Source organism: Budorcas taxicolor, chromosome 11 (genome assembly GCF_023091745.1).
Source record: "Budorcas taxicolor isolate Tak-1 chromosome 11, Takin1.1, whole genome shotgun sequence".
NCBI classification, from domain to species: domain Eukaryota; kingdom Metazoa; phylum Chordata; class Mammalia; order Artiodactyla; family Bovidae; genus Budorcas; species Budorcas taxicolor.
Window position 1 is genome coordinate 69,798,615 of NC_068920.1, and position 17,189 is coordinate 69,815,803.

General features: G+C 39.8%; 1 protein-coding gene across 1 annotated transcript in view; it reads left to right on the forward strand.

The window, feature by feature from the left end:
- The first annotated feature begins 5,482 nt into the window (after positions 1 to 5,482).
- M1AP (meiosis 1 associated protein) overlaps positions 5,483 to 17,189 on the forward strand; it is a 79,213-nt gene continuing 67,506 nt past the window's right edge. The window contains exons 1-2 of the mRNA XM_052648229.1: positions 5,483 to 5,541; positions 6,328 to 6,619. Of these exons, the coding sequence (XP_052504189.1) occupies positions 5,483 to 5,541; positions 6,328 to 6,619 (351 nt within the window). The remainder of the gene's footprint in view (positions 5,542 to 6,327; positions 6,620 to 17,189) is intronic.

Here is a 17,189-nt window from a genome sequence, read left to right on the forward strand (position 1 = left end):
ATAAAAACAAAAAATAAATTATTTTTTTAAACACATCAAAATGAATATAGAGGGAACAAATCTCAACATAATAAAGGCCATATATGATAAGCCCACTTTTACGAGTCAGGAAAGTTTCAGGGTACAAAATTAATATACAGAAATCAATTGCATTTCTATACACTAAGAACTATAGTAAGTCCACCACATATGAACAAGTTCAGTTCCAAGAGCATGTTCATAAGTCCACTTTATTCATTCAGAAGACATACAGATGGGCAACAGGGACATGAAAAGATGGTCAAGATTATTAATATCAGGGAAATGCAAACTGAAATCACAATGAGATGTCACCTCACATCTGTCACTATGGCTATTATCAAAAGGACAACAAATAACGTGTTGGCAAGGGTGTGGAGAAAAGGGAACCCTCATACACTGATGGTGGGAATTTAAATTGGTGCACTATGGAAACCGGCATGGAGATTCCTCGACAAATTATAAGTAGAACTACCATAGGATTCAGGAATTCCACTCCTGCGTATTTGTCTGAAGAAAATGAAAACACTGATTAGAAAAGATACATGCATCTCTATGTTCACTACAGCATTATTTACAATAGCCAAGATACAGAAGCAACCCAAGAGCCCATCGATAGATGAATGGATAAAGCAGATGTGACATACATGTGTGTACAAATATATATGCACATATATGGGGCTTCCCAGGTGGTGCTAGTGGTAACGAACCTGCCTGCCAGGGCAGTAGATGTAAGAGAACTGGGTTTGATCCCTGGATCAGGAAGACTCCCCCTGGAGGAGGGCATGGCCACCCACTCTAGTACTCGTGCCTGGAGAATCCCACGGACATAGGAGCCTGGGGGCTACAGTCCATTGGGTCGCACAGAGTCAGACACGACTGAAGCGGTTTAGCACACACACACACAATCATGCACATGTATAGAACAGAATACTGCTCAGCCATTAAATTAAGGAAATCTTGCCACTTGCAACCACATGGTTGCACCTAGAAAGTGTTAGGCTAAAGTGAAATGAGTCAGACAATTACAATATTTTATGATTTCACTTATACGTGGAACCTAAAAAACAAAACGAACAGTCAACCATAACGAAACAGAGTATAGATAAAACAAACAGGGGGTTGCCAGAGGGTGGCGGGTCGGGGTGGCAGGGAGAGGGGAGTATGGAATGAAATAGGTGAGGGGGAGTAACAAGTACAAACTTCTAGTTGCAAAATAAATTAGTTACAGGTATGAAATGTACAGTGCGGAAATATAGTCAGTAACGATTCATGGGGTCGCAAAGAGTCGGACACGACTGAGCGACTGAACTGAACTGAACTGAACTGAACTGAACAATGTAATATCTTTGTACAGTGACAAAGGAACGATGCACTGTGATATTCACTTTGAAATGTATAGAAATACCAAGTCACTATGTTGTCTAACAGGAACTAACATAATTTTAAAGGTCAATTATACTTCAAAAACACAGAAAAAAAAATAGTGAAGAGATCAGATTTGTGGTTACCAGAGACAGAGGCAGGTTGGGTTGGATGAAGGCAATCAAAAAGTACAAAATCCCAGTTATAATATAAGTAAGTACTAGGGATATAATGTACAATGTAAATAACAGTGCTGTGTGTTATATATGGAAGTTGTTAAAGAGCGTAAATCCTAAGAGGTCTCATCACCAGAAAAAATGTGTTTTTTAAAATTTTTTGTGTATCTATGTGAGATGATGGATATTCAGTAAATTTATTGTGGTAAGACTTTCGTGATGTATGTAAGTTAAAGCAATACTGGATGTCAATCACATATCTCAATAAAGTTGGAAGAAAAAGAGTGGCAGTCAATGAGTGAACCCAGGAATAAGATTGGGATACCGCTGGAGTTTCATGGGGTAAGAGTAGCTTGAGGAGGTGTCGGGTTTGGCATAATATTCTCAACACAAATCCGAAACTCTACCTAAGCGCCAAAGAAGAGCTGTTAACCCTGGTGCAGCCTTGAAGACTGCCATCCCAAAGAGCAGCCTCAAGCGGACCCTGAGGAGGCGTCAGCAGTGAGCCGCCCAGCCTGAGGGGGGCGCCCTCAGAGGCGGTGGGGCACGCCGACGGCCGGAAGGGTCCGGTAGCCGGGTCTTTGCCTTCACGAAGTGGGGGTTCTCTGCAGGTGTGGGAACAGGGTAGAGGACCAAAAGCTGGGAGCCGGGTTGCCGGCAGCGCTTCGCAGGAAAGGCTTGGGCTGAGCTCGGGCCTGCCCTCACGGGGTGTCGGCAGGCAGACTCGGTCAGCTGCCAGGGAAGCCTGCCGCCCGGAGGCTCAGGTCAGACGCGCGTCTGAAGCCGCCTGCCGCTCGCGGTTCTGACAGGGCGGGCCCAGCCGCGCCTCCTCCTCTGCTGACCCTCCCGCGCCTGGGGGCTAGGCGGCCAGTCCGGCAGGCCGCGTAGGTGCCCTGCTGACAGCCCAAGACACTTTGAGTGGGAGGGGGGCAGGAAAATATAGTAACTTCTTGTAAATCAATAGGCAACAGTGAAACCTTTGGGTCAAAGAAAAGGGATTCTGTTTGGTTTGGTTTTTCTTACGAGGGTGGGGGAATGAAATTTGAGGGCCTACGAAAATGTTTAATTTGTTTTTCTTTTAAATGCTGCTGCTGCTAAGTCGCTTCAGTCATGTCCGACTCTGTGCGACCCCATAGACGGCAGCCCACCAGGCTCCGCCATCCCTGGGATTTTCCAGGCAAGAGTACTGGAGTGGGTTGCCATTGCCTTCTCCAATACATGAAAGTGAAAAGTGAAAGTGAAGTCGTTCAGTCATGTCTGACTTGTCGCGACCCCATGGACTGCAGCCTACCAGGTTCCTCCGTCCCTGGGGATTTCCAGGCAAGAGTACTGGAGTGGGTTGCCATTGCCTTCTCTGTCTTTTAAATAAGGGTTCACGAAAGCAAAGGTATTTAGGATCATGGAATTTTTAATGCAGCCCTGGGGGAGGGAGAACCATTGACTCATAACACATAAAGTGTCCAATATAGAAGTTACAGGCGCTTTTATAGGGGCTTATTAAAGGGTCCTAAGCTACAAAGACCTGAAGTTTGAGACCTAACGGATGAGTAGGGTTAAGGAGGGGACTACTCAAAAGAGAATTATCCAAGGGCAGGATCCAAAGCACAGGGCCAACTGCCTTGGGGAGGTGAAGGGTGCCGGCAAGGCCAAGGAGGGTGGAGCAGGGGAAGGGATTGGCGGGGTGTCTCATGGTATGAAGATAGAGAGTTGGGAGGAAGATGCCTGCAGAATTTTGGAGCCAGGGTAGAGATTTCAGATTTTGTTCCAAGTGTTATGTGGAGGCCACTGAAAGGTTTTTTGGTAAGGGAGTAACCTGATGGCTTTTGGTGGTTCACGGCCCAGATTTAACCTGTTTACAGAAGAACATCAATAAGTGGGCATTCTTGTCAAAAGTGGAGAGTATAGGATAAGATAAGATAGGAAATAGTCAGATGCTGCTTAGAACCATGCCCATATGCCTTAGATGCATTAATTTATCACGTTTGATGATACAAGGAAGAAAGCTGCCTTTTACTTCATTTAAAGAACAGTATTGGAATTGTACAGTCTAAAAATGACTGTGGGTAAAGTAAAATAAAGTAAAAAAAAGAAAATAAAAATAAAAATAAAAATGACTGTGGGGTAGGGTGATGAATTGGGAGATTGGGATTGACATATATGCACTATTGATAGTCTGTATACAGTAGATAACTATTGAGAACCTGATGTGAAGAGCAGACTCATTGGAAAAGACCCTGATGCCGGGAAAGATTGAGGGCAGGAGGAGAAGGGGGTGACCCAGGATGGGATGGTTGGATGGCATGATGGACTTAATGGACGTGAGTTTGAGCAAACTCTGGGAGATAGTGGAAGACAGGGAAGCCTGGTATACTGCACTCCACGGGGTTGCAAAGAGTTGGACACAACAACAAGAATCTCGCACGCTTGATCTAGCACACAAAGGAGCGCATCTGACTCTTTTGCAACCCCCATGGACTGTATCCCACCTGTCTCCTCTGTCCATGGGATTTCCCAGGCAAGAATATTGAGTGGGTTGCCATTTCCTTCTACAAGGGATCTTTTCAACCCAGGGATTAAACCCACACTCCGTCCTCTGTTGTTCGGTCGCTAAGTTAGTCTGATTCTAACCACATGGACTGCAGCACACCAGGCTCTGCTCAAACTCAAATCCATTAAGTCGGTGATGCCATCCAAACATCTCATCTTCTATCAACCCCGTCTCCTCCTGCCCACAATCTTCCTCAGCATCAGGGTCTTTTTCAATGAGTCAGCTCGTCACATCAGGTGGCCGAAGTATTGGAGCTTCAGATTCGGCATCAGTCCTTCCAATGAATATTCAAGGGTCGATTTTCTTGGCAGGTGGATTCTCTACCACTAAGCCACCTGGGAAGCCCATCTCTAAGAATAAAATTTAATAAAAGATGAGAGCTTTGGGGAAAATTATGAAATTATAAAATCTGTATATTCTTTTAGATTTTCTGTATGAACAATCAATCATATCATCTTGGCAAACAGTGACAGTTTTATTTCTTCCATTGCAGTCCCTTTTTTTTTTTAATGTGCCAAGTTTATTTGTCTTGCCTTATTGCTACCTTCACTACTGTGTTGAAGTGATGATAGCAGCCTCCTTGTCTTGGAAAACTTTCAGGATCAACATTAAGAACTGTATAACATTTTATCAGATTATTCCTATTGTCTACTTGTTTACTGAGGTTGATTCTTTATCATATATGAATGTTGTTTTCCTGTACCTATTGAGATGATCATATAATATTTAATCTTTCAATGTGATGAATTACAGTGACTTTTTCTAATGTTATGTCAACCTTATGTTCTTGAGATAAACCCAGCTTGGTGATGATGTGTTATTCCTTTTATATATTGATTTTTTTCAATTTGCTTAGGATTCTTACATCTAAGTTCATGGATGAGATTGTCCTATAATTTTTTTCTTATAAAAAGTGATCTGATTTGGGTATCAAAAGTTATGCCAACCTACTAAAATGAGTGGTGTTCTCCTGTGCTCTGCAAGAATCTGTTTGAAATTCTTGATCTTTGAGAGTAATATGGAATTCATCAGTGGAATTATGTGGTCCTGTAGTTTACTTCATGGGAACATATTTGCCTACCAATTACATTTTTTCACTGGTTATAAGCTATTTATGTTTTTTTAATTTCTTTTTGATTTAGTGTTTGTTAAATATGGTTTCCTAGAAATTTGCCCATTTTATTAAACTTACTGGTATAAAGTTGTTCATTATATCCTTTTGTAACCTTTTCCATGTTTGAGTATTTGTAATGATGTTCCCTTCTCATTGCTGATGTTTGTTCCAAGTTTTCATTTGTTCTCCTTTCCAAATCTGAGCCCTGGGGATAAGTGTAAGTAGCCAGTAAAGAAAAAAGGCAGGGCTGGAGAAAACAGCATGAGCAAATGCACTGAAGTTGATGGTATACTTGGTTTTATTTCAGTGAAAAACTTGAGGTAAAGAATAGCCTCCAATAAGACTGAAGATCAAATCATAAAGGGTTTTGAGTGAGTCTTGGAGGGTGAAAATGTAGTTATATTTTTCATTTTTAAGAATTACTATGTACAAAATAAACACTTTGCTAAGCTCTGATATACAGAATTGGTAATTTCTCTATCCTTGGAAAGCTCACAGTACAACGGGAGAGGCAGTCAGGGAGACAAATTATACTACAGTACAATGCCAGTAAAGAAACAAAGTTCCTGAGGGCAGATAGCTTACATTGAGACTGTAGTTTGACTTTTTTGATTAGTTCCATTCAACATTGCTAATCATCCTCAGCCTTACATTACAGGCAAACATCTAGATACCTTGGCAGCTGTTTAGATTAGGATAGCCTAGAGACGCTTGAGGAGAAGGCAACGGCAGCCCACTCCAGTATTCTTGCCTGGAAAATCCCATGGACGGAGGAGCCTGGTGGGCTGCAGTCCATGAGGTCGCTAAGAGTTGGACACGACTTCACTTTCATTTTCACTTTTCACTTTCATGCGTTGGAGAAGGAAATGGCAACCCACTCCAGTGTTCTTGCCTGGAGAATCCCAGGGACGGGGGAGCCTGGTGGGCTGCCATCTCTGGGGTCGCGCAGAGTAGGACACAACTGAATCGACCTAACAGCAGCAGCAGAGAAACCTGAATCATCACCTGGTTTGACTTCTTTCTGAACTTAGTCTGCTAGATCTGTATTCATTTGTTTCAACCTTCAGTTTTACAAAAACCAGTGATTTCTCTTTTCTTCCTTACAGGTGTAGAGACTATCTCAGTGGTGGCTACAGTTCCACCTCTGGTCTGGCTGCCATGTATCATGGGCAAATAGCTAGTAAAAGGCCCTCTAATCCCACACAGATGTACCAGCAACCTCCAAGGCTTCTCATTGTGCATATTGCTCTACCATCCTGGGCTGATGTCTGCTCCAACCTCTGTGAGGCTCTGCAGAACTTTTTCTCTCTAGCCTGCAGCTTGATGGGCCCCAGCCGCATCCCTCTCTTCAGCTTATACATTGTACAAAATCAGCACGAGTGCATCCTCCCTTTTGTGGTGAGTATATCTATACTTGTTCATTTTATCCTGAAAGCAGAGGTGAGGGTTCTGGAACAGAGATCAGTTATTATTGCTTAAAGCAGTAACTGTGCCCGCTCCCCATACCCATAACTCACAGGCAACACAATGAGAGCCTCATATCATCCTACACACAGGGGATTTGTACTGAAGGAAGAGAACCCCAAAATTATTAATATGAGAGTGTAAATAAGCCATGTCTTGCCCCCCACCTCCACTCCTGAGAGAGAGAAATCTTGGCATTTACAGTCCTTTGGAATGTAAGCAGCTGACCTCTGTCATCCCCCTTGGAAATGTAAGCACAAGGAAATAAATCCCTAAATTTCTTCAGAAGTCTCTGGTTACTCTACCACCCTTTAATTTCTAAAACTTGTCTTTTGACCCAGGTTCTAGTTTTTTGCTCAGAAAGCCCCATCTGTGCAGAAACATGAAAATATTTTTTACACAGGACTCAGGTGAAACTCCCCCTAGTTTCAGAAGGCAAAGGATGGGCTAAGGGCAATGCTTTTACCAAGCTCCCTCACATATAGAAAACTCTTTTCCTCCTCAAACAAACTCAATTTTTTACTTCCTCCCCTTTACAAAGTTCAGAGTCTCAGGGATGGGAAAGACTTCAGTTCAGTTCAGTTCAGTCGCTCAGTCGTGTCCGACTCTTTGCGACCCCATGAACTGCAGCACGCCAGGCCTCCCTGTCCTGGAGTTCACCCAAACTCATGTCCATCAAGTCAGTGATGCCATGCAGCCATCTCATCTTCTGTCGTCCCCTTCTCCTCCTGCCCCCAATCCCTCCCAGCATCAGAGTCTTTTCCAATGAGTCAGCTCTTTGCATGAGTGGCCAAAGTACTGGAGTTTCAGCTTTAGCATCAGTCCTTCCAAAGAACACCCAGGACTGATCTCCTTCAGAATGGACTGGTTGGATCTCCTTGCAGTCCAAGGGACTCTCAAGAGTCTTCTCCAACACCACTGTTCAAAAGCATCAATTCTTGGGCACTCAGCTTTCTTCACAGTCCAACTCTCACATCCATACATGACCACAGGAAAAACCATAGCCTTGACTAGACAGACCTTAGTCGGCAAAGTAATGTCTCTGCTTTTGAATATGCTATCTAGGTTGGTCATAACTTTCCTTCCAAGGAGTAAGTGTCTTTTAATTTCATGGCTGCAATCACCATCTGCAGTGATTTTGGAGCCCAAAAAAATAAAGTCTGACACTGTTTCCACTATTTCCCCATCTATTTCCCATGAAGTGATGGGACCAGATGCCATGATCTTCGTTTTCTGAGTGTTGAGCTTTAAGCCAACTTTTTCACTCTCCTCTTTCACGTTCATCAAGAGGCTTTTTAGTTCCTCTTCACTTTCTGCCATAAGGGTGGTGTCATCTGCATATCTGAGGTTATGGATATTTCTCCCGGCAATCTTGATTCCAGCTTGTGCTTCTTCCAGCCCAGCGTTTCTCATGATGTACTCTGCATATAAGTTAAATAAGCAGGGTGACAATATATAGCCTTGACATACTCCTTTTCCTATTTGAAACCAGTCTGTTGTTCCATGTCCAGTTCCAACTGTTGCTTCCTGACCTGCATATAGGTTTCTCAAGAGGCAGGTCAGGTGGTCTGGTATTCCCATCTCTTTCAGAATTTTCCACAGTTTCTTGTGATCCACACAGTCAAAGGCTTTGGCATAGTCAATAAAGCAGAAATAGATGTTTTTCTGGAACTCTCTTCCTTTTTCCATGATTCAGCAGAAAGATCTCCTGGAGAAGGGAATGGCAACCCACTCCAGTATTCTTTCATCCCCCACCCACCCAAAAGACTTCAGAGATTCTAGTAAATTCCCTTCTTTCCTAAGGCAGCCTTGCTGTTGGTATAGTCAGAAAAGAACCAATGGAAAGCCAGGACTTTGATTCCTACCTAGTGTGAATAAGACCTCCTCCCACATAGTGTCCATGAAGCCACATGGTAGCCTGGACTCCCCTCAACCCATTCAACTTTAACAGGGTAACTATTTCACCCCCTCCTTATTGAGGTGGTATTGGAGGCAGCAGAGTGGAGGCCATGTGGGGAGTGGCAATGGGGCATCTTTTTGCCTCCAAGGCAGAGTGGTGTCAGTGAAAGCCTAGTGGGAAGCCAGAAGTTACAGGAGTTTCTTCCTAGTAAAATGCGTAATGGTAATGAAGCTTCTCTATTCCCAGAGTGTCACTGGGGGGCGTATGAGGAACCTGAACTTCCACCCCCACCCAGAGATAACAAGACAGTCTCCCTTCTGGGATATAATTAGAGACCAAATAGAGTCACACCCCAATCTGGCAATAATTATGTGGAAACCACTTCCTTCACTGGTGCAGTAACAAAAAAGTCCTGCTAAAACAGAAGATTTAAACAGGATTCATTCTTACAGCATAATACCCAAAATGTCCAGAATACAATTTAAAAAAAAAAAACTCCCATGATTATCAAGAAACAGGAAAATCCAAACTTAAAGGAGACAACAAACATTGAGATAACACAGATGTTAGAATTATCTGAAAAGGATTTCAAAGTAGCCATCATAAAAATGTTCCAACAAGCAGTTATGAACATGCTTAAATGGAAAAATATAAAGTCTCACCAAAGAAATAGAAATAGAAAGAAAAACCAGATAGAAATTTTAGAACTGAAAAATATAATACTCAATTTTAAAAACCAAAAAATCTACTATAAACAGGCTCAACAGCAAAATAAGAAGTTAAAGGAACTTGAAAATAGAATAGAAATTACCCAATCTGAGTAACAGAGAGAAAAGAGACTTAAAAAAATTTACAAAGCCTCAGGGATCTGTGAGACTATAACAAAAAGCTAATATATTATCACAGTCCAAGAAGAATGAGAAAGAGGAGGGTGGGACTAGAAAAATATTTAAAGAAATAACCACAAGAAATTTCCCAAATTTGGCAAGAGTTATAAATCTAAAGATTCAAGAGACTACCAAAATCCATTCTGAGACACATCATAATTAACATTCTTGAAACAAAGACAAGGAAAAATTCTTGAGAGCAGGACACTGACACCTTACCTATAAGGGAGAAACAATTCAAGTAATAGATTTTTTTCATTAGAAACCACGAAGGCCAGAGGAAGTGTCACATTTTTCAAATGCTGAAAGAAAAGAACTGCTAACATAGAACTCTATCCAGTAAAAATATCCTTAAGGAATGATTCAGAAATCAAGATATTCTCAGACGAAGGAAAGCTAAGAGAGTTTGTCACCAACAGACCTACCTTATCAGAATGACTAAAGGGAGTTCTTGAAACAAAAAGAAAATTATACAGGCTCTTGGAATATCCAGAAGGAAGAAAAAATAGAAAGAATTAAAATATAGATAAATATAATAGATTTTCTACAGAATCTTCTAAATTATATTTGACAATTGAAAGAAAAATTGTAACATTGTCTGATATGGTTGTTGGTGTATATAGAGGAACTACTTAGGATAATTACATTATAAATGGGAGGATAAAAGGACTTAAGAAAATTAACGTTCTTATGCTTCATTCAAAATGATAAAATATTGACAACAGTATACTGTGATAAAGATGTATGTATGAATAATGTAACACTTAAAACAACCACTTAAAAAAATTTGTGTAAAGAGACACACTCAGAAACTCTATAGATAAATCAAAATGGAATTTTAAGAAAATAGTCAAATAATCCAACAGTAAAAGAAAACAGAGAAATGAAAACCTGAGGGAACAAACAGAAAGCAAAAAAAGCCCAAAAACACCTGATAGGCTGACATACCAATAATTATATTAAATGTAAACAGTTTCAATTAATCAATTGAAAGAGAGAATTCCCTGACAGTCCAGTGGTTAAGACTCTGTGCTTCCACTGCTAAGAGGTCAAGTTTGATCCCTGCTCAGGGAACTAGGATCCCCCAAGCCACTCAACGTGGCAATAAATTAAGAGATTGGTGGAAATGGAGGGATTATCCAACTGTATTCTATCTACAAGAAACCAGCTTCAAACACAATAAAAGCAGGTTGAAAGTAAAAGGATGGGGAAAGATATCCCATGGTAACAATCAGAACAGTACACCTAATAAAATGTGGCTTCCTAGGTGGCATTAGTAGTAAAGAATCCACCTGCCAATGCAGGAGATGCTAGAGATGAGGATTTGATTGCTAGGTTGGGAAGATCCCCTGGAGTAGAAAGTGGCACTCCCTCTTTCCAGTGGCCTGGAAGATGCCATGGGTAGAGGAGCCTGGTGGGCTACAGTCCATGGGGTTGAACAAGTCAGACATGACTGAGCAATTGAGCACACACACACACAATGATAAAAGAGTCGCAGAACTAGAATAAATAATCCTAAAATTTATAGGGAATCCAAAGGCCTAGGATTGTCAAATCAATCCTGAAGATAAAGAACAAAACTGGAGGCATAACCATCCCCCAAGCCAAGACTTCAGAAAATATTACAAAACTACAAGAATCAAAACAGCATGGGGGCTTCTTGGTGGTCCAGTGGTTAAGACTCCACGCTTCCACTGCAGGGGCCATGGGAAGATCCTACATGCCATGTGGTGTAGACAAAAAAAAGCATGGTACTGGCACAAAAACAGACATATGGATTAATGGAACAGAATAGACAGCTCAGGAATAAGCCCACACACCTGCAGGCAATTAATCTTTAACAAAGGAAGCAAGAATATACAATGGAGCAAAGACTGTGTCTTCAGCAAGTGGTTTTGGAAAGGCTGGACAGCCAGGTGTAAACCAATGAAGTTAGAACACTCCCTCACACCATATGTAAAAATAAACTCAAAATAGCTTAAAGACTTAAAATATGAAGCATGGCAACATAAAACTCCTAGAAGAGAACATAGGCAAAACATTCTCTGAAGTAAATTGCAGCCATGTTTTCTTAGGTCAGTCTCCCAAAGCAAAAGAAATAAGGGCAAAAACAAACAAATGAGACCTAATCAAACTAGGAAACCATAACCAAAATGAAAAGACAACCTACAAAATGGGAGAAACTGGAAATTATGTGACTGACAAGGGCTTACTGTCCAAAATATACAAACGGCTCAATATCAAACAGTTCTATATAAAAAAATAAAATGAAAAATGGGCAAAAGACCTAAATAGACATTTCTCCAAAGAAGGCATGTAGATGACGAACAAGCACAGGAAAAGATGCTCAATAATCTAATTATTAGAGAAATGCAAATACGAATGACTGTGGTGAGGTATCACCTCACACCAGTCAGAATGGCCATCATCCAAAAAATCTACAAGTAATAAATGCCTGAGAGGTTGTGGAGAAAAAGGAACCCTCCTACACTTTGGTGGGAATGTAAATTGGTTTAGCCACTATAGAGAACAGTATGGAGGTTCTTTAAAAAACTAAAAATAGTTACCATATGATTCAGCAATCCCACTACTGTATAGCTAGGGAACTATGTTCAAGATCTTGTAATAATCAATATATATGATTCACTTTGCTATACACCTGAATCTAACACAACACTGTATATCAACTATAATTTTTTTTTAATTTCCAAAAGAAAAAAAAAGAGTCAATCCAACAAGAAGACAGAAATCTTTTTTTTTTAATACTTATGGCTTCGTTGCGACTCATGGACTTTCTCTAGTTGCAGCAAGTGGGGACTGTTCTCTAGTTGCAGCGCCACCATTGTGGTGGCTTCTCTTGTTGTGGAGCACGGACTCAAGGCTCACAGGCTTCAGTAGCTGTGGCTCACAGGCTGTAGAATGTGGGCTCAATATGGGCTTAGTTACGTCAGGCAGAATCTTCCCGGACCAGGAATCAAACCTATGTCCCTGGCATTGGCAGGCAGATTCTTAACCATTGGACTCCCAGGAACGTCCAAGAAGACAGCAATCTTAAATCTGTACCCACTAAACAACAGAGCTGCAAATATGTATTAACTGGTGAATGACTAAACAAAATGTAAAATTCTCACTCCATAAAGCTGGAGTTTCGTACAAGCACACCGCAGACAGAGTGAAAGTGATAGTGATGTTTACAGCCATATGACCCATATGACAAGTATGTTCTACTGTGCCATTTTCCTTGTGCATGTCTGTCCCGTGACCACATTTGGCTGTAATATCTATCTTCTGTCTGGCAACAAGGGTGGAGAAAAGTTGAGAGTGGTCTGGAAGGGCAAATAGATAATATCCAGCATAGGAAGCTTCTGGGAAATGAGCTTATGTCCCAAACAAAGGTAAAAGGATTTTTATTTCCTTCTTCTAGTGACTATGTTCTATGCCTCTGGTACTCAGTACATTTGTCTCTAGGTGAATCCCTTGATCCCTTAATCACTCTATTAGGAAAGACAGACAGTTCTAGACTAAAAACCACTGACTAGTAAGTCAGGAAAGATTAGAAGTCAAAATTTCCTTCCAGAAGATCGATAAGTTCAACCATGGTCAAAAGCTCAAGAAAATCACCGAAGCAATGCCATTACCTTGTGTATCTCTGTATGCGTGCTCACACTCAGTCGTGTCTGACTCCTTTGTGACCCCATGAACTGTAGCCCGCCAGGCTCTTCTGTCCATGGGGTTTCCCAGGCAAGAATACTAGAATGGGTTGCCATTTACTCCTCCAGGAATCATTTCCAACCAGGAATCAAACCCATGTCTCCTGCAGTTCCTGCACTGGCAGGTGGATTCTTTACCACTGGGCCACCTGGGAAGCTCACCTTATGTACAGAAGAGTCCAGTCTTTGTTTAAATCCATTTTCTCTGACCTATCTAAGTATCGGACATTTTGTATCTGCAGAGTTAGCTCAAAATATAAATGGAGAAAGAGAGCAGGTAGGGAGTCTTGCCCAAGTTGAACACTTCAATTTATCTCCTCATATTTGACTTATAAGTATAATAAAATAATTGTGAACTTTTCATGAGGAATCTTGGCAAAGGATTCATAATTAAAATATTAGAATTCCTTTTATATCCATTGTGCTGTTAATATAAATAAATTCTAAAATGATTAATCTCTCAAAGAGTTTCAAAAGAATTCCATTATTGTGAAGATTTTATCAATTCTTTTACCTTTTTTTTGAGAGCAAAGGAGTTATTTAAATCATATAAGATCTACAATGGTATTTGAAGATCAGTAGCACTGTAATTTGGCTATTACATTTATTTTCTTATCCTTACTAGCTGATCTTCAATAGAATCATTTAAAAGTGGCAAATAATGGGAATATATTATATAAAGTAATATAAAGATAAACTCCAATACAGATAATATGTTGCTGCTATTTAGTCACTAGGTTATGGCCAACTCTTTGCAACCCCAAGGACTGTAGTCCGGTAGGCCCCCCTGTCCATGGGATTCCCATGGCAAGAATACTGGAGTGGGTTGCCATTTCCTTCTCCAGAGGATCTTTCTGACCCAGGGATCAAACCTGTATCTCCTACATTTGAGACAGATTCTTCAGAACTGAGCCACCTTGGAAGCCCAAAGATAATATAATAAACTATAATTGAGGAGGGTGGGGAGAGTAAGAAAATGAAATGTACAAATTTTATGATTGTATAGTGGAGATTTTCATAGCTCATTAATGGATATTAATAAATAACTTACAGGAATTATAAACATGGAATTATAAAGACAACCACTAGAACAAATACAAACCTTTCTGATTATGACAAGAAAAACATAATAGAGCAGACAAAGTTACACAGTATAGTGATTTTTCAAAATTTATGCAAACAGTGTATACCTTAAAATAATATTACTAAAAATAACTATATCTGTCACATTAATAAATGTGTCCTAAACTTACCTGTTAAAACATTTAAAAAGCACAGATTTGATTGCAAAACAAAATTCTGTATTCAAGAGACTGTAACAAAGTGATTCAGAAAAGTTGAAAATAAAAGGAAGGGCAAAGGTATACTAAGCAAATGTACCCCTACAAAAAAAATGAATTTAATATCAGACATCATTGAATTTGCAGCAAAAAGCACTAAACAAGACTAAGTATGGCACTATAATATCGACACAAAGCAGGGAAGAGTAGAGAATTATCAAGAGATGCATAAGAAATATATTCAATACAGAGGGCTTCCTGGAGGGGGAGTCTATTAAAAATATAACAGTTTTGAATACCAATTACCAAATAATATAGTATCAACATTTTTAAGAGAAATATAGGTATTAAAAAAATCTGCACCTTCCTGAAGTGCTCATGGAATATTCACAAAAGTTGACAGGATATTAAGCCACAAATAAACACAAAAACTTAAGATGAATTCTAAAAACTACAAATAAATCAGTCAACATTCTCTGAACACAGTGCAGTAAAATTGGAAATAAGTAACAGACACAGAGAACAAAAAGTCTCTACCACCTGGACGTTTTTATGCTGCTTAATAAATAGCTTTTGCATCAAAGAGGAAATTCAGGCAAAAATTGTAGTGTATCTAGAAAATAATAATAATGAAACACTACATACCAGAACATATGTGATACAAAAAAGGCAATGCTAGAGAAAAAATCATCTTTAAACTGTATATTTTATTATTTTTAATTCTATTAGTAAACAAAAACTGAAATGAAGCAAGCAACTCAAGAAGAAAACAAAAAACAAGCTTAAGGAAAGCTGAAAGAAAGAAAAAATAAAGGCAAAGAGTAATGAATATGAAAATAGAAAATGGTAGAACAAATGAATAAATCTAAATTTGTTGTTTGAGGGGAAAATAGGAAATATAGATCAACCATTATTAGTTAACTTAGTTTTAGGGAAAGAGCAGTGGGAAAAGCATGTATACACAAAATAAGGTAAAAAGAAAGTAGCCATAGATATACTTGTGTGAAATACATAATTCTCCATGAAAATATAATTACCAAAAGTGAATTCAGAAGAGATAGAAACTCACCATTTTCCATAAAAGGAATGGGAAATTTATCAAAGAACTACCCTCCCCCAAAATAAAGTACTGGAACCAGATAGTTTTACAGAGGAATAATACCAAACTTTTAAAGGACAGATCTTTACATTTTTTTAACTATTTTATACTGCAGAAAGAAATAATATCCTTCCAGATTCTTTTTATGAAAATAACATAATATTGATCTTAAAATGCAACAAATATTGCAAAGAAAGAAAAACTACAAATCCGTCTCACTCAAAATCCCAACTAAAGTATTAACAGTAGAATCCAACTTATATTTAAAAAATCATGTACAGGAATGCAGAGATGGTACAATATTGAAATCTATTAATATAGTTTACTATGTTAATATATCTAAGAAAAATATGATAGTGTTTTTTCCATAAGTACTAAAAAAGGTATTTAATAAAATGCAATATCCAATCATTAAAAAAAAAAACTTAAAAAACTAGGAATGGGTGGCTATTCCTGTAGTGTCTGTCTATGACAACTCAAAAACCAGATCTTGCTTAATGAAAGACATTGAATATATTCCTGCTGCTGCTGCCGCTAAGTCGCTTCAGTCGTGTCCGACTCTGTGCGACCCCATAGACAGCAGCTCACCAGGCTCCCCGATCCCTGGGATTCTCCAGGCAAGAACACTGGAGTGGGTTGCCATTTCCTTCTCCAGGCATGAAAGTGAAAAGTGAAAGTGAAGTCGTTCAGTCATGTCTGACTCTTCGCGACCCCATGGACTGCAGCCTACCAGGCTCCTCCATCCATGGGATTTTCCAGGCAATAGTACTGGAGTGGGTTGCCATTGCCTTCTCCGGAATATATTCCTGTGTAAGTCAAATAAATTTACTATCATCACTGTTATCTAACAGTATTGGAAAGATTTTCACTGATATAATCACACACGTAAGACGAAGTTAAAATATAGGAATAAGGAAGTGAGGGCCTTACCTGGCAGTCCAGTGGTTAAGACTCCATGCTTCCACTGCAGGAGGTGCAAATTTGATCCCTGGTTGAGGAACTAAGACCCCAAATTCCACACGGAGTGGCTAAAAAAGAAAAAGAAAGAAGGAAGGGAAGGAGAGGGAGGGAGGCTCAAGAGGGAGTTGGTATGTGTATAGTTATGGCTGATTCGCATTGTTGTACAGCAGAAACACAACATTGTGTAACTCAATGAAACTATAAGCCATGCTGTGTAGGGCCACCCAAGATGGACAAGGTCATAATGGAGAGTTATGATCCATTGGAGGAGGGAATGGCAAACCAAAATCCAGTATTCTTAAATGAACAGTGCAAAAAAGTAGAAGGAAGCAATAAATTTGCTGGTATATTGAGTGCAACACTTTCATAGCATCGTCTTTTAGGATTTGAAATAGCTCAACTGGAATTCCATCACCTCCACTAGCTTTGTTGATAGTGATGCTTCCTAAGGCCCACTTGACTTCACATTCCAGGATGTCTGGCTCTAGGTGAGAGATCACACCACCGTGATTATCTGCATTTTGATTATAACAGGATTAGTCAGAAGGTTTTCAAGAAGGAGGAACTGTCCTCAAGCAGGATACATTGTTGTTATATAATCCTTAGTACAGAGTTTAAACTGAGTTGTTTGTTGTGTAATCATCAGTTCCAGGCTTAAAGATTAAAAA